The sequence below is a fragment of the Macrosteles quadrilineatus genome, unplaced genomic scaffold (genome assembly GCF_028750875.1).
Source record: "Macrosteles quadrilineatus isolate MER2022 unplaced genomic scaffold, UCM_ALF_1.0 Scaffold_9__3_contigs__length_116548681, whole genome shotgun sequence".
NCBI classification, from domain to species: domain Eukaryota; kingdom Metazoa; phylum Arthropoda; class Insecta; order Hemiptera; family Cicadellidae; genus Macrosteles; species Macrosteles quadrilineatus.
In genome coordinates, this window is record NW_026542602.1 from 100,254,905 (window position 1) to 100,273,164 (window position 18,260).

The following is an 18,260-nucleotide window of genomic DNA, read 5'->3' on the forward strand; positions in this document are numbered from 1 at the left end:
AGCGCTAAAGCTAAGCTAACCTTAACCTAGGACTAGGAGGTTCGGTTCTGTTGTTCTGTTCTCTGTTGTGTTCGTTGTTTGTGTGAAACTACTTTTGGTTAAACGACTTTCTGTGTGTTCAAGTATGTTTCATTTTGTCACCTCTTGTTGAGGTTTTATTATTACTGGAAGAAAACACTTGTTTATAAATAAACTTTAAAACAATACGTGTTCAGGAACATCTCAAGGAAAGTTAATTGAACCCTACTTTAGCTTGTGCTGGTCCATACCATAGGCCCCTCCCTCAATATCTGCCTACTGTATTTATCAAAAGGCCTATAGCATAGTTATGGTAAGTTTAATATGAACATTTTTACTTTCTATTGTTTGTACTTAAAATTGGGCCAGACGGAGGTCCAAAAAGGTCCACTTTGTTTACCATAGGGGGGCGAAAAATAATCTCAAATCTATCCTACAAGATCCTGAAACAATGTCAGAGGACGAGGAAGTTTTACTCTTTAACAATGATTTATCAAGACATATTATTTCAGAAGGATATAATGAATTTGAAACGTACTATCAGCCTCAAGTATGCTCTCAATTCCAATTTGCGAAATCTTCAATAGAAGTACCGGTAGGCCTAGGCCTAAACAAACTTTGCTGTGAAACTAAACATCACAACTTAATATCATCTCATGATAAGTTTAAACTGTCTAGTCTGCTCAGTAGTAAATTATTGCTTCCTGAAGATTTTGAACTCGTAGAATTTTTCATATCTAGAACTTCTACCTCTAACCATCGATCAGAACACAAATGGATGTATAGTAGCGGTATTATTGTAGCTACTTTATCCATGGCATTGTATTTTAAGAAACAGATAAGTTTCCAGGTACCTGCAGCTCTAATGTCAACCCTTTCAGTAATTGGTTTGTACCACTGTTATGATTATCTTTGCAGATCGTTTGAAAATAGATCATTTGTTTCTGCTATTAGATCTTTTCAAAGCCTATGTTTGAATGTCAATAAACTATTTCGAATGCTGAAAGAAACTGAAATACTCTCGACAGGTCAGGTTACTTCTCAAAATGTTGGTGCCACTTTGTTTATCCCAATCAAAAGTCTTCATGATAAGCCACAAATGTTACCAACATGGAAAACATTACCTCACCTTCGAAAGTCTTTAGCTAGTGCCTTGATTGATGCAATTGATCTGATTAGATCAACATGCGATGAGGCGAGAAAATGTGTTCCAGATTGGTTGTTCATTGATGGCTATACATTGTCTAATGATAGTTTTCTGCCAGACCATCTCACTGCTGAAAACTTGAACAAAACTGATTACACTATATCATTAAAAGATCTTCAGTTACTGAATGACTCATATTTGATACTTCAGTCAGAGTTTTTCCGATGGGTTGGTATTTGCATCTGTCCCAGTGCTTGGAATCCATTTGGCTCTAGTTACAATTTCAGTCGTAGTAAAATTCTGAGATTGTTCTTCAATGCTCACTCGAAATTGAGAGGATTATCTTTCAAATTGAAGTTCTATTATAGCATTGAAAATATATTTAGTGATGGGGAGCTGTATAATAAAAATTTTAAGAGAACAGACAGCTCAGAAATAAGCTCTATTCAATCTGAATTGCATAATTTGTACTTACTAATCTTATCCATGTTGATCCATCTGAGGAATTTAGAAGACAACTTAGAAAATTATTCTATCGACAGTAAGGCCGAATCTAGTAAGATTAATCTGTGTAATATAAAAGATAAACTTGATGAAGAAATAAAAAACGTCAGATGTGAACTTACATCTGCTATGAATGTGTTCAATGCAACCAGTCTTCATTCTTTCTCCAACAAACATTCGAGCTCTTCTCATTTAGACAAACTAGATGATGTAGGCCTAATTGATGAATGTAAAACTACAAAGTACTCCCAAGTGTTTCCAGAAGAAAATTTCAGCCATCTAGACTTAAACACAAATTCTTTGGATGAAGTATTTTTAGCTGTTAGTGATATAATTCCTGATAAACAAGGCAATCAAGATGATCTGCATATAGAAGAAAACCCTGTTATTCCAAATAGTTTGTTGGCAGAACTTTCAACTACTCTAAAACCGATAAAAGATACTTTTAAGGAGAGAGAAAAAGCAGCTTTAGAAAGAGCTGGTTTAGAAGACTTAAATAGTGGATCAGACAGCGACACTGATGGTATAAAACATTTAGATACTTCGATTGTAAGCAGTTTAAGGCCTACCATAAGAAAAAGAAAGCTCAGTAAACAAAGAAAACATCGATACAATAATAAAAGTCATGATGGAAATACAGACAGTGATTTTAAAATTTCTACAAATGAACTAGTAAACCCTCATTCCAATCCAGAATCAAAATCAACCCAAAGTTCATCCACTTGTCAAGAAACTTCAAGCGCGAGTTTTTCTGCTCTTGGTGATAGATCTATTGCTAACATGATAGCAATGAAATCTCAAACTTGGGGACTGCCTGAAGAGGAATGTTTTTCATATGAATGAATGTCTCAAAATAGACGAGACTAACGACTTTTGCTGAGCTACAGGTAATTTGAATCATTTACATCTTCAGTGCTGGTTAACGGGGAATGCATTATACTAACTTTAAAATTCTTTCTTTTTTTCACGCCAATGGTATTTTTTTCTAGGCTAGCTTTAATATTGAAATACTTTTAGGCCTAGCTAGTATTACACCTAATCCCTGTTATAACTTACCACAAACACATTCCTTTAAATCATTTTAATAAATTGCTTTTCTTATACTGGTAAAGGTAGTAAGCCTACCTATCTTAGTTTAGTTAGGCCTAGTTATAACCCTGTATACAGTGTGTGTCCTCTAAGTAAATACAACAAATCTAGGAATAGATTTAATAGGTCCAAACAACACAAAAATCAAGAATTCTTTTCTGAAAATGCCTTGTTAACGAGATACCCACCACTTTTTTTTCAAACAAGAACTGTTTTTAATACATGCGTGTCCGTTCGTTTATCTTTGTATTCGAGGCTTGCCTTGGTAGCAAAACTTGAGCTCAGGTTGAAAAGAATCACTTTATGCCCTAGTGATAAATTAGGTAGCATATAGTATAAGATATCATTATTAAATTTGGTAAGTCCTAAATTAAAGTTTATCAAGTAACTAGCTCGCAAACCAAAAGAAGCTGCTTCACAAGGGAAAGAAAAATCAGTTTAGAATAACAGGTGTTCCCTTGACAGCATAACATATAGCCTATCTTCTTGATAGTTAAAACTATCTCATAAATGTTAGCCTTTCAATGATTGCATTTAATTTAATCTTAAATTATACGGTGGGGCACACGGAAGATTTCTCAGGTGCCATTTGACGTCACTAACTGCTGCGTATGAAGAAACAGACAAAATTTTTTTAATTTTCCTATTATTAAATTAAACTGTCATAACCTAACCAAACGTGCTGATAATGGAAAAATCTAATGAAGGTTTACTAATCTAAAAAATAGTTTTGTTCATAAAAAAAAATTATAAATGCCTAAAATTAAATTTTATAATTTTTTAATTATAAAATTAAACTGTCATAACCTAACCAAACCAACCAAACTTGCTGATATAAAAAAAAATTGTTGACAAAAAGTTAGTGCTACCAGTGGGATTCGAACCTGGTACATTCCGATTATCAGCCCGACACGCTATCCACTACACCACCAAGGCCGATAGCTCAAAACCGTATCGTTGCGGTAATGGTGTTCCCTCAAAGTGACGTCGGCAGTTAGTGATGTAAACGGCACCTGAGAAATCTTCCGTGTGCCGTTTTGTTAAACTATATCGGTAACTAGGCCTATGCAGAGGCTGGGTTGATACAGCATCGGTTATAGAATGGTTTTTTTTAATTTTCATAATCAATAACATAGTTTTAGATCAAAAAATCTATGACAAAGTTTTAGATTAAATAAACCTACCACATAGATGTGTAAAATATCTATATATTAATTACGTAAGCCGATTCTTTGCGTCAAAACTGTGGGCGACTGGGAAGTCGTAGAATGACGAGAGAGGGCTCAAATTAAAGGTCTCAATCCGCGGGAAAAATAGTGAAATTCCCAAAATTTTAACACAAAATTAGATATAGCGTAAAATGTTCTCCATAAGAATAGCATTAGAAGCCATTTACTGCTGATTTTTGTTTACTTCAATACAGCTGATCACGATTTATCACTAAGTCGGTACGTAATATTAACATTTGGATGATTTAATTGCCAGTCAATTCTGCAATGTTTCACATAAAAAACGTTACCTAAAATAATTAAAAGACTTTTTAGTTATGTACGTTATAGAATGTTGAAATAAATTATTTTACTGTGAAACTTTTCAAATTTGTGTATTTTTTACGTTACATGAAATAACAACATTGACTAAATAATCAACGATTCAAGATTAAATGGGAGACTTCTGCTTTGTTTTTATTTCAAAACATATGTTCAAGATTTATTCCACACTTTCTTTGTAAATTTACTAACATTTTAAATTTGGAGTTTATTGTACTGTAGTCTTAAGTCAATATTTTGTATGAAGTGGAATTTAACCTTAACAGCTACTCTTACAAAATAACCTGGGAATAAAGATGGAATAGGTTCGTACAGGAAATATATTTGTTAATTAAGTAAGTACTATGACAAGTTCCAATGGGCGGAACTTGGTATTTCTGGTACAAGGTATTTCTGAAAAAATTCTGATTTTTGTTTTAGTTTGACCCATCAAACCTAATTTTTAATATTTTTACTCACAGGACACTGTATAGTAAGGACGGTGACACACTATCGATCTTTTCCCCTATCAAGACCCCAACTGAGCAGGGAGAAGGGAGGTCAAAGGGAGCAGGTTAAATAGTGTGTCAGGGATCCGTACACCGATCCAGACATCAGTCCGAGCAGGGAGATGTGCGCTCTTGAGGCGGTTTTTAGGCGAAAGATTGGTCTGGTGTACGTGGCCACCTGGGCTAGCGTTGATGGTTCTAATTTAATATGGCAATTACCTTCTTTATTTGCTAAAATAAATAAATTTTGGGTCATATTTTGTCATTAAATCTATTATGGGCCTGTAATTTTGTGGTTTGTTTTTGGTCAAGGTTGAAAATTTATTGTACAAGTTGAAACCGTTTAATCAATGATATCAATAATGTTAAACATAAACATGAATAAAGTAAATCGATATAATACTTATACCTAAATTCCTCCAAAATTAATATAGGCTAAACAATATTATCAAAAGGCATTTAAAATTATCAATCTGTAACATGTTATTTTAATGAACCGTGCTCGGTAGAATTCGTCTGTTCTTGGTCTTGATCGGGGAAATGTTTAGATTGAAATTTTTCTGGTATTTACCTCCCTTCTCCCGGTGTGGTTTGGGGTCTTGGTGGGGGAAAAGATCGATAATGTGCCACTGCCTTAAGAGTGATGAGTGCATATCAATTTTGTAGTGTGCTACTATTTGAAAATCCTGTAGGCCTAAGATAGTTTTAAAACTAAACCTCTTAGGCCTTTAGTTTTTGTATTCTATGTATACTATATACAGTACTCGATTTGCGGGGGAACGCGGCAGAACGGAGTTCCAGTACCTACCAACAAATGACGAGAGAGGGCTCAAATTAAAGGTCTCAATCCGCGGGAAAAATAGTGAAATTCCCAAAATTTTAACACAAAATTAGATATAGCGTAAAATGTTCTCCATAAGAATAGCATTAGAAGCCATTTACTGCTGATTTTTGTTTACTTCAATACAGCTCTCAATACAGCTCTCTTTCAGAAAGATAAAAATATTGGCATAAATTAGTATGAATGTATGAATCACATAAAATAGATTACAGTTCTAGCACCTCTTTTTTACAAATCGAGCACTGGGTTATACATAAATGTATTTCATGGTTTCAGTTGCCTCATTCAACACTTAAAAGCATCAGTCCACCCAATAGCTCTAGGTTGTATATATAACAAAATTATGAAGAATTTCATAAAGTGTTATAATGTGCCTGTTTGATATGTGTGTTGTTTAAAATACAATTTTAAAATTAACAGCTGTTTCATTAAAGAATATTATCCACATGGCCAAAATGTAAACAAATCTGTGGAGGGATCTTTAAACACGTTCGCTGCTGCCCATCAAATGGCAGGCGTAGCCTCAGTGCGGCGCAGCCCGCAGCGTCGAACAAACTCGATTGCCGGGCTATTGGCTTTATATTTCGGTATGACGAATATCAAATAACGTTTGGTGATGTCCTGTTTCATGACAAGAGTCGACGTAGTTTGCTAAACACCCACAGTAGATGCCATTATTTTACAATAAAACAAAATTAATATAGCACAAAATTACAGTTAACAAACGTAATGAGTGAGTCAAAATCCACCAGGTATAGTTTCGGAACGCGTAACGATAATTACAAATGGATTGCACCACAACACTGCCACTGTCATACACGAAGCACGGACAAAAATACTCCGACCTACACCGGAGTGCGGCTGCACTCAAACGGAATAAGTTTGGCGGGGACACATTACCGCCCGGGCGGCGCGCCACAGCGTGGCATAGCGCGGAGCTACCGCCCGGGCGGTAACCCGCAGCGAACGTGTTAAAGGCTTCAGGGCCAGAGCCCTAAGCGAATTTACATAGTTTTTCTTTTGATAACTCATCTACAGCCCAAGACCTTTCTTTGGACACCTCTACCAAGTTTCTACGCCCAGCCGTTCCCTCAAATTAGTGGAGACAAAGTTTCCAATTAATTATTTAGATTCCCCCATGTTAATCCTATGGGAGAAAACCCAACTTTGATGGAAGATCCTGCCCAAACTAATAAAGATATCAAAAACACTTTGCAAAACTACAGACCAAGGCCATTTTTTTACACTTTAATAATTAAAATCGGTCCAAAAAAGAGGGAGGAGTTCTGTTAACAAAAATCGGCTTAGCGTATTATATATATGGATAGCAAATAAAAACAACAACACCATCAGTGGCTCACAGAGCTGGGCCCCGTGCTACGCCAATCTTGGTACTTCAACTGATTATTAGGGGTTAGGCGGTGGAGGTGAGAGATCAAAATAATGTTCAATCGGTTCCTTGAAAGATGCACGTGAGGTACTGTAACTCCTAAGATGCCACCTAGCAATATCACATATATTTTTCTATACAAAACAATCCGCCCAGAGAAAAACTCCATGGTGTCACTGATGGAGGGTTAGATAAAAAATGATGGTTGCAATTATAAACTTTTGCTACTGGCTAAGGTGTTACTACTCTTCTTTATTCCTATGGGATTAATTTTAGTTTAGATTAGTTTTAGTTTTGAATAATATGAAAATATTATAAAAACCATTCAATATTTAAATCAGTAACCATTTTTATAGCAACATTGAGTATACACGTACTAGAGTAGCCACTCAATGGAGGTTATTGTTACCTGAACAGCGCTGATCCAGAGTAGTGTCAGCGGCCCGAACTAATCAACCTCGGGCTTGTCGGCAAGGCAGTTTGGTTGTTTTTATTATTGTTTTCATTGTAGGCTTTAGAATGTCGTTTTTGTTGATGAAGTTTGTTTGCTTGTTTCTAGTTTCGTTGTTTTATAATAAATTTTTAATACTAAATGGTTAAAAGGTCCTCAGAGGCGCACTGCACTACCGACAGACTACCGTGACCCAAGCATCAGAGGCCCATACTACGTAGCCAAAATCGGTATCAACTAATAGCATTATGTGACAACAGTGCACAATAAGCTGTTCCTGCTGCGCTGCAATCCCATGGTTATTGTAAGCCTGGCCCTCTATAAATGATGTGACAACTCTTATACGTGTATACTTAATGATAACGGTTACAATATCTTGATATTTTGAAATATAAAATTTCTATTGCCTTGTAATAGACACACGCAGAACATAATTACTTGATAAAAGATTAAGCTTTCTCGACTTCTTATGTCCACGGCTTTGTTGGCTGCTGCTGAGTTATTTGAAAGATTTGCTACACAATTATTAGGCTACTCAAATTATTTTGTAGACCCTATTATTTTGTGTTAATGTGTTTTGAGTGCTGATGTGGTTGAAACATTTCTAGAAAAAATCTTTGAATTCCCATTTTTTGTATCAAAAGTTATAATTTGTAATATTTTTTTTTATTTCAGAGCTACTTGAGGCCCTCACTCCTCCCAAAAGATGGACGTTCTTCACGAAGAGTTCTCTAAGATATTGTACCCTGTAGTCCAGTGGCATGACTAGGTTCCTCCCTCAGAGATTTTAACAATTTAATGTAATAGATAACTGTTCATACTGGCAGAAAAATTGACCAATTATTAAGTAAACCCTCTTAACCTGTCGATCCGTATCAAGATTCGATGTAGTTGGTGCGGGTAATATTAGAAATTTATTGATGCGTTGGTCAGTTATGTGAATTAAAGTTTAGTGATTCTGTTGGACAAAAAATTCTATTTTGTATTTTGAACCATCTTGCTTCAATAGTTTTGGAGTTATGACTACCAGATCCACCGAAGCAGCAATTTCTTTCTCCTCACCCCGGCTCCACAGGTTAAATTCAAATTCATTAAAATCTGATGCCAACAAGTTTTGGTCTAGAGGTCAAGTTTGGGTGACGGCCTCAACAGACAGTTTTTGGGAAGATGATCTGGAAGAAAAAATTAAAAAGAAAGTGTTATTGTGTAAAAGTATTTTCCATACAGGCCGGTCTCTCGAGATGAAGAATCTTTCACAGAACGTCACCGAACCGGAGATTAGAGAGCTCCTCAATGACTTTCCGGTGACCAAGATCACAGTGACGTCTGGGGCAAATTCGTCTATTGCCAGGGCCGAGTTGGAGAACCCAGAGATGCTGGAAGAGTGGGACCGTGACAGGACTTTCCTTTTGTGTGGAAAATGTGTACCTGTGTGTCCTGCAGCGACAAAGATAATGTTGTGTGTGGCAAACCTACCTCTGAACTATACAGAAAAAGAGTTCAACGCTCTAGTCAAATACTGTGGGGAAGTCAAACGCAGCTTCCTTATGATTAGTGAAAAGACTGGAGAAAGTAAAGGTTACGGGTTTGTCGAGTACAAAAGTAAAGAAATTTCAGTACTAGCAAAGAACATCCTCGGCAGCCAACAGATCAACAACCATACACTTGTCTGTGATTGGCTGGATTCAAGCCACGTTACATTTGAATCACTCCATTCCAAGTGCCTGTATGTAGATGGTCTTCCAATAAACTACTGTGACATGAGTGAGTTTCGTAAGATATTTTCATCAATTGTCAACCCTCTATTTTGCCAAATTGCCTTGAAACAAGGGTGTCCACAGGATTGGGGACTTGTAGAGTACAGCAACTGGGAAGATGCAGAGGCTGTGCAGACTTCCCTCGACGGATACAATCTGCATGGTAAGAACATCAAAATCAGTTATTACATTCCTGGGATACGGGCTTTCAACCTCTATCAGCAGCTGCTCAATGATGTTGACCCTAAGGATAGATCTACTGGGCTACTTCCTGAGCCAAATGACCAAACTGTTGCGCAAAATCTTCATAACCTTTTTAAACAGAACCCTATTTTTGCACTAAACCTGCAAAGTGTAATCGCCACCAGTCAAAAACAAGCGACAAATTTTGGAGAACAGCCTCCAGACCCTGAAAGAGCATCTCTCTTAGTTACTATGCCGGATCCAGTCAAAAAACAGATTAATTTTCTATCAGGAACAGACCTTTATATGTCTCCCACCATCCAACAACCGCCATCACCAGTGACTAGCCCACCGTTGTTCCTCAAGCCTACCCCTTTTCCACCTACTAAGATACCATTGGTGCCAAATCTGTCATCAATGGCTCCCCAGCCCTCGCAATGGTTGAGAAATAGCCCCCCTGCTGGAGAAGTTGCTCCGGCTTTGACTGTAGAAGGGGAACCCTCTCCCAGCTATTGGGCGGATCTACGAGGACAGCTAACAGGAGGTACTCCTACACCCGTTTCCTTCCCCGTACCTCCTCCCAAACCACCGAGTTACCCCTACAACATGCCTCCTCCCAATTTTATTCGAGATCACGCTCCGAATATGCACGTAGAGTCTCACCAGAATCTCATACGTCTCCCCAGCAATCAACAGAGCCAACAACAGTTCCTAACCAACTTACATTCCCAGGGTCAACCCGCCTCGGACATACCCTCCTTCACGTATCCTGTCATCAACCCGATGGGTTCGTCCTTGCCAGTAGCCCCGCCTCTACCTCGCTCTCCACTCACAGATTCTCCTGAACCTGTCAACTTGACACCTTTGTTGTTCTCCACAAGCACTCCTACGTACTTTTCCACCTTCCCACAACCTGTGTTCAATCCCTTCGCATCGCCGGACATCATTAGGTCGCAGGCCTCACCCACGGTTTCTCCCCAGCCCAACCCCATCATAACTCCTTTTGGTCAGAAGAGGAGGTTGTTACCCTCTCGTGAGCCTAGTCCAGAAAGCAACTACGTTGGTCAACATTCACAGGGGCTCGGCGGACATTACGAAGGTTCCTACTTCAAGAGAAAGAAAAAGAACTGAGTTATATCACTTGTAGAAAAGATGCTGTTATTTAATTGTACTAACACTTTTTTGTACTTTTAATTACAGTCTAGTGCTTTGCTGCTAATAAGATTCAGACAACTGGTTAAAGTCTTAATTTCGAGTTATTGTTATTAATTTTACAAATAATGGAGTTTTGCTTAAGTTTATTTATTATTGTTATTTGTTATTGTAACCAGACCCGAATCGACAGCTGCTCGGAGTGCTTTCCTCAATTGTGATCATTATGACTCGTGTAATAGGAATTTGTTGTTATTATTTTTTGTACGAATTGACTTTTGTTTAAGTTTATTTATTATTGTTATTTTGTTATTGTAACCACACCCCTATTGACTGCTGTTCCGATAAACTGCCTCTGCCTATAAAAAAAAATTTCAGTTCTGCCTAGAATTTCAAAACTGTTTGCCTTAATTGTCTTTTATAAGGAATCTAGAGACTTGCGCTCCTATTCTAATCGCAATAATGAAATGGAATCATGACTATGCTCCGGTCCAGTTTTGCTATGCACCACTTTGGACAAAAACAGGGAAGACTCGCTGACATTTTCTTGCATATTTTAGAGTGTTATTGTTAACAATTAACTGTGTAAATAATATTTTGATTCAACTGATAAACAATATTTTTTTCTAAAAAAGTATTTCTATTTCCAACACCAAACTGTGTAGTACTGTAGTGAAGAAGGGGCTAATTGTTTCTCTGTAGCACAGTTAGTTGGTAACACTTTGCAACTTTCATTTCTACTTGATCAATATTTTTTCAATGAATAACTAAGCATTTTTCAGCTGTGTTTCTGGTTTATTTATTAAGCTAATATCATTAATAAATCAATTTATACAGTAGGCTACCGGTACTTTACATGTTTTCATAATTGTCCATTTGAACTGGCCTGTTAGTTGACCTGACCTATGCTTGGTTTTGTTATGGTCAGTTAAGAGAGGTTCTGTAACTTTGTTTTTAATATAGTTATAATAGTGTATAAAAATATGCCAAGGTTTCAGAAATGTCAAATAGACTTAAGTATATGTTTATTTATCAGGCAAAGTTCAGCACCATTTCCTAGAGATAAATGTACAATCCTACATAAACAATTATATAGGGATAGTGAATTAAAAGATCATCATTTTTCATTCATACTCAAAGAAAGATAAGCTACAAGATATGGCTTACATAACATTCAAATCTATGTGTATGTACAGATATAAGAAGACATATCTGTGCAGGTGGTTGACATAGTTTAGCTACAATAAAGAAGGGACAAAAGTCAATAACTTAAACGATTAAAATACAATGCTACGAAAAAAACTGCTATGAACACTTTGATATGGATCCAATGGTTGAAAAAATAGATAAAATAGATAAAATAGATTTTGAGACATAGACTGTGGTAAGATGACATCCGTATATAATTTTGTCAGTGATAATGTTTCTTTCACAAATTGTACCCATAACACATTTAAAGAAAGCAAAAACAATTAACAACTAAATTACAATAATAATAATATATCTTGATTACAGTAAGTGGGTAACTATAATTTAATCCACATAGGCCTATTGTGCAAGTATTCAAATTGTCATTTAAATAGTAAAAGCATTATCAAGCCCATTTATGAATTTGCAGGTGCAAATATTTTGGTTTGGTAATTTATAAACCTTCATTTTCATACATCTACACTCTAATCGTTGATAACTTACTACATAATGTAGTGTAAACATATATTTACAATTTGAAAATAATATTGTATTAATTATTCAATATTTGCAGTTATGTATATGATAGGTTGTCAATATATTTATACTGGATGTAAGTAAGTAAACTGGTGTTTCCTTTTGTAGTCTTGTTTATTGTTTTTCATTTTTAGTGCGATAATTTGTGATGTTTGAGATTGGCTTTTATGATTGTTTTTAAACAATTTTATAGCCAGTTCATGGTATTGTACAATAAATACTATTTTTTACATACTGAAATCAATACCGGTACTGAACTTGTTGATCTTTTTCATTTAATAAAATAATTCTAGTCATTGGTGAACTATTTATAATCCTCGTGTTATGCTTTACAATTCTACTAAGATTTTTTATGCTAATCATAGATCTGGGTTAGATGTATGAGGGATAATTTTATGGTAAGGTATAAGTCTTAAAGATTATGCCTTTTATCATAAGATATAAACATTTAAAGGAAGAATAATTTAAGTATTGTCCTTGCATAGTTATATATTATACTATGAGGTAGCTCCTGATTTCTTGTCTTCTTATTGAAAGTTTGTGTATGCCTCGTGTATTTTTATTTTCTTATTTTGTATTGTCGCCATAGGAATTTTTTTTAATTTGTTTAAATTGAACGGTAAAAATCCTAGTCTTCTTTACTATTTTAACGTTGACCTTTTGTTAGATAAGTTAGTATCATTGATTGAAAGCCCAATGAATGACAAAAATGACATCTGGGTCCAGAAACAATCTAGCTTGGTTTGGAATGGAACCAGAGGGATGTTCGAATTCAAGACAAGTACTTACAGGCCCATAATCATTCGGCTACCCAGGCAGTTAAGATTTTGTTGACAAACCAAAACTTCTAAAGTGTTTTTGTTTATCCAATCGCTCTCTGCAGTCAGGAACATAGGAGGTATTGCAGCAAGGAAGGTAAACGACAAATCACAAAAACATCACCTGTTCTTTAGGTAGCGCTGATAAACTTATCATGAATAAAATACACGCTGTTTGCAAGTTAAGTGGTTGAAAACATCCTGATTCATCGTGAAGGTGTCATGAATGCTGCTAGCCCGATTTAATATGTTTGAAAAAATAAATGTCGTTAGTTTTTGTAGTTGATCCAATTAGACATCATATTAACTATATAACTTTATTTTTGTGGTATGGTGACTAAATAGGTTACGTGTTGATTTAATGTGTCTACAAATGAATAATTATTATTAGGCCAAAAGTGTTCCTTAAAATCAGGAGTAGTGATATGTTTACATGTAGGCCTAGCAATAATTAGTTTTTGCAAACAGAGTTGTTAACAGTAAAAATTTCCTGCGTCTGCGTATTCCTGTGGGAAAACTTAGGGAGTCATTATTACTTAGATAAAATTAATGGTTGATTGGCAGGATTTAAACCCAGGACCGAAGTCCCGCACTCGTCCAGCTCGCTCCCCACAGCAATGCAGTATTGGCAGGGCTGAGTTTGGGGTGTATAGCGTCCCCTTCCCTTATCGGGGGCTCTCCTTTGAAATTAAAGTTTTTTAGTACCTACAATTTCTAACGCTATTTAATCTGGAGCCTATAATCTTCTTGAAATTGTATGTTTTTTTTAGAGGGGGAAAAATCAATGTCAAAACAATGATTTTTGGAAATTCTACGCTCTGGGTTATTGTCCATTTAGTTCATATCATATACAAAGTGGAGCCTGAGTATTAACATTAGATCCAAAATAGGGTCTAATAATATTCCTATAATTATGGAAATCGATGCACTTTTTTGTGAAAACCCCTTTTTGCTGTGAAAGAATAGATATATATAGGCCTACCTATAACTACTTTTATCCTCACATGGTTTAGAATAATCATTTCACCTAACTTAAACTACCATCACTAACAGGCCAAAAGCTTAAAAATTCTGTATTTGGTGACTTTTAGGAATCTTGGGCAGTTCCAGTTGTATTATAATGTAAATATAAATTTTTGATATGAAGCAAAAAAATTCCAACACTTTCCTCAGAAAAAAGATTAACTTACTGTTTGGCAGTACTATTATTGGGCTTAGTCCTTGGAGCCTAGACGTTTTAATTCATCATAAAACAATTTTAAAAACTACAAAGAAAAATTTCTTCTCTCACCAAGTAGCCTACTAGTTATTAAAATTACAATCACTCTGGATTTTTAAAAAATATTTTGTGATGGTAAATAACTCTTCAGTGGCTGTTTGAAATTAACTAAATTAACATTGCTCTTATGGCGTGCAAAAATCCAAGATGGCCCTTAGCTTCCGTAGACTCCCTTGGATAAGAATTCAAATCTACAAAGAGAATTTAAATAATCAGCATCGGACTTTTATTACCTGAAAGTACGAAAAATACGTCAAATATCACTTGTAATAGAGGTCCGTGAAGTTAGCGTATCCACTTTTGTTCAAACCAATCGTTAGATCCCCAATATTGTTGTTAGTTCAAAATAAATTATAACCGATAAGAAACGGGTACGCTAATTTCACACTTCCGGTTTCTAGCGCGCAGCGTTTTCAAATGGAAAATGCTTCATCTATATACCAAACATTAGTCATCGATAGTTCTCCAATATTGTTGCTAGTGCTCCAAAAATAAAAAAAAGTTACAAGGCATAAAAAGTGGTTACGCTAACTTCACAATTATAGAATTTCCAGTAGGCACGGTTTGCTGACGAAAGATGCTTGTATATACCAATCGTTAGTTCTTGATAGTTCTTGAACTAATTATTTATTACTAGATTACAAAATTCTCTTCCCCAGGGGTTAAGTTAGACTTTAGTTAATGTTTATTAAAATAATTACTGTTATTACTTTTGATATGAGTTTATTTATTGTTATTAATTAATAGTTTATTCATTTACTGTTTTTACATAATATATATACATATATATATATATATAGATTTTGTAAATAAATACCTACCCAATTTCCGACCTTAGTTTACACAGCTACACATTATATTTTATCTTATTTATTGCATTTTTGGATTGATTGAAACGTTTGCTATACAATGTATAATTGTCAAAAGGCAATAAAGACATTACTATTATAGATATTAGCATTTTCATCAGAAAACTGTGCATGCTGAAAATTTTTTGGTGTTATGTATATGGATATATATATGTCCGTTCTGTAAACGCGATAACTTGAGTATAATGTTTGTCCGATTTTGATGGAATTTGGTTTAAAAGTATAGGGCGGGATAAACTCGAATGAGTTCACGAACCAGAATGATCGGACCATGGGAACGGGGTTTTTCGGGGTAAAAAATGGGTTTTCTCATTTTTGACCCTCAAAACACAAAATTTCCCAATTTCTCTCTAGACCATTTTAAAGAGCTTAAAGAAAAAAATAATTTTGTATACTGGAGTGTTTTGTATTTTTATTGGTTATGGAAAAAATTAAAAAAAATAGCAAATTTAAAATTCCCATGTTATTCTTATAATAAATGTCGTAAAATGTTCTACCGTAGTTTGTTTGTTTATGGATATATTTTTATCAAACTTGGCAAACTTATTTATTTTGTATTAAGCTACTTTTATTTTACGAAAAAAAACACACTGTATTGCCCTCCCTGTAGCAGCAAACCTAGGTACTTGTTAAACCTAATGTTATTTAAATAGATTTAATTTCAAATAAATTCTGGTAAATGGAAATTTGCTTAGTCTGCAGGTTTCCTGCGGCAGGGGTATTTTTATTTTTTGAGATCTAACAACAATATCGGAGAACCTTTGAGAACTAACGATCGGTATATACTAACCACAGGTTTTTAAATTGGATTGCAGTAAATATATGAAAATTTTTGGTCAAAAGAATTTTTTAAAGCTAAAATTTAAAATTAAAAAATTAATTTATTTTATTTATAGATTAAAATTGTTTAAGTGTTATAAGGCGTTTCTTTTATTTACTTTCCGGAAACCGGAAGAGTGAAGTTGGTGTACCCATTTATTGTAGAACTAACGAAAAGATTGGGGAACTATCGAGAACTAACGATTTGGTATAAACAAAAGTGGGTACGCTTATATGGGTACGCTAACTGCATGGACCTTTGTAATAATAGTAACACTCTAACTTTTTACTCACAAGATGGTTGTTAAATACATGTAAAAAATGGTAAGTGGTGATCGATTTCAATTGGACACTCCGCTCATCATCAGACCCAATAATAGGTGTTCAATATGTAGCCTAAGCATATTTTTTATTTACTGTTTATTTATTTATTATCATCACGTTACATCAATGATTGACAGGTGATTTGTCATCAAACTAAAATTTATTGTAACACTAGCTGTACCCGCGGGCTTTGCCCCGTTTTACTTCGTAAGTGAGCTCGTTCGCATGGCTTAATCACGTCCTGGTTGAAGTTCGTTCGCTACGCTCACTCACCTTTAGGGTGGAGCACTTGGAGCTCGTTCGCTACGCTAACTCACCTTTTGGTTGCAAATTAGCTGTTGTCATAAGTTAAAAAAAATACCCCCGCCGCAGCAAACCTGCAGACTAAGCGAATTTCAACTTGTCTGATTACATTTTTACTAAAATATTTCCATAAATAAGACATATTTATTCCCTATTTAAATAACATTATATTTAACGAGTGCTTAGGTTTGCTGCTACGGGGAAGGTAAAAAGTGTTTTTTGACCATACGTCAATAGTATAGGATGAAATAAATAAATTTGCCAAATTTTATCAATATATAACCATAAACAAGTAAACTACAACAATTTTCATTTTCTCCATAAGAATAACATGGGAATTTTAAATTACACTATTTTTGAATTTTCTCCGTGACCGTTAGGCATACAACAGCGCTTCAATATACTAAATTATTTCTTTTTTTAAGCTCTACAAAACGGTTTAGGAAGAAATTGCAAAATCTTTTGTTTTTAGGGTCAAAAATGGGAAAACCCCATTTTTACCCCATAAAACCCCCCATAAACCCCCGTTCCCATGGTCCGATTATGCTGGATCGCGAACTCGTTCGAATAAACGTAGGATTACACGTTTGTACCAAATTTCATCAAAATCGGATCATTTTTGCTCGAGTTATCGCGCTAACGGACACATATATAAATATATATATATATAAATTATATATATATATATATATGAATTATATATATATATATACGAATTTAAACGGATGGTGTTTTTGGTCTCTAGGGACCTCAAAACGAAAAAGTAAATCGGTCCCGCGTCCAGGTCGTACCATGAGTACTACGGTAATAGCTTATTCCCTATATGGGAAATTCGCTAATAATAGTGCTGCACCCTGTTAGTAATCCTTGTAACTTTAATACTATTGAGCATCATAGAACAGAACCAACTTGTTTAATTGAAACAGCTGTTAAGATTCATTAATTCCATTTAAATATGAGTATTCATAAGGTTAACATGGGAAACTCCAGAGCCACTGGGGCGGAGCCCGAGAGTCTGAACAGAATAAAAACAACTTAGTTTTCCTATTTAATGCCTAAAGAATCAGTGTACCAAATTTCAGCCTTCTAGGTAAATGGGAAGTGGGAGAATTAGTGAGAGTGAGTGAGTCAGTCAGTCAGTGAGGGCTTTGCCTTTTATCTCTAATATATAAAATTCTCGTGTCACAGTGTTTGTCTGCAAACTCCTCCGGAACGACTTCACCGATCGTTATGAAATTTGGTGTGTAAATTCTGTAGGTATGCGAATCGGACGTAAACTATTTCCCGTTTCGAAATTCTTAAAAGGGCTCCGCCCCAGTGGCTCTGGAGTTTCCCATGTTAACCTTATGAGAAATGGAATTAATGAATCTTAACAGCTGTTTCAATTAAACAAGTTGGTTCTGTTCTATGATGTTCAATAGCATTAAAGTTACAAGGATTACCAACAGGGTGCAGCACTATTATTTCTTTTACATTTATGACAACAGCTAATTTGCAACCAAAAGGTGAGTGAGCGTAGCGAACGAACTTCAACCTGGAGGCGAGTGAGCGTA

At 35.2% G+C, this 18,260-nt stretch overlaps 2 protein-coding genes across 2 annotated transcripts; both read left to right on the forward strand.

Moving 5' to 3' along the window:
- The first annotated feature begins 394 nt into the window (after positions 1 to 394).
- Positions 395 to 2,512, forward strand: LOC129003667 (uncharacterized). The gene has a single exon (XM_054431966.1). The coding sequence runs from the start codon at positions 470 to 472 to the stop codon at positions 2,510 to 2,512; it is 2,043 nt and encodes a 680-aa protein (XP_054287941.1). The 5' UTR covers positions 395 to 469.
- An 18-nt stretch (positions 2,513 to 2,530) lies between these two features.
- LOC129003668 (ribonucleoprotein PTB-binding 1-like) lies at positions 2,531 to 10,549 on the forward strand. The gene is made up of 2 exons (XM_054431967.1): positions 2,531 to 2,556; positions 8,154 to 10,549. The coding sequence occupies exon 2, from the start codon at positions 8,498 to 8,500 to the stop codon at positions 10,547 to 10,549; it is 2,052 nt and encodes a 683-aa protein (XP_054287942.1). The 5' UTR covers positions 2,531 to 2,556; positions 8,154 to 8,497.
- The last annotated feature ends 7,711 nt before the right edge of the window (positions 10,550 to 18,260 follow it).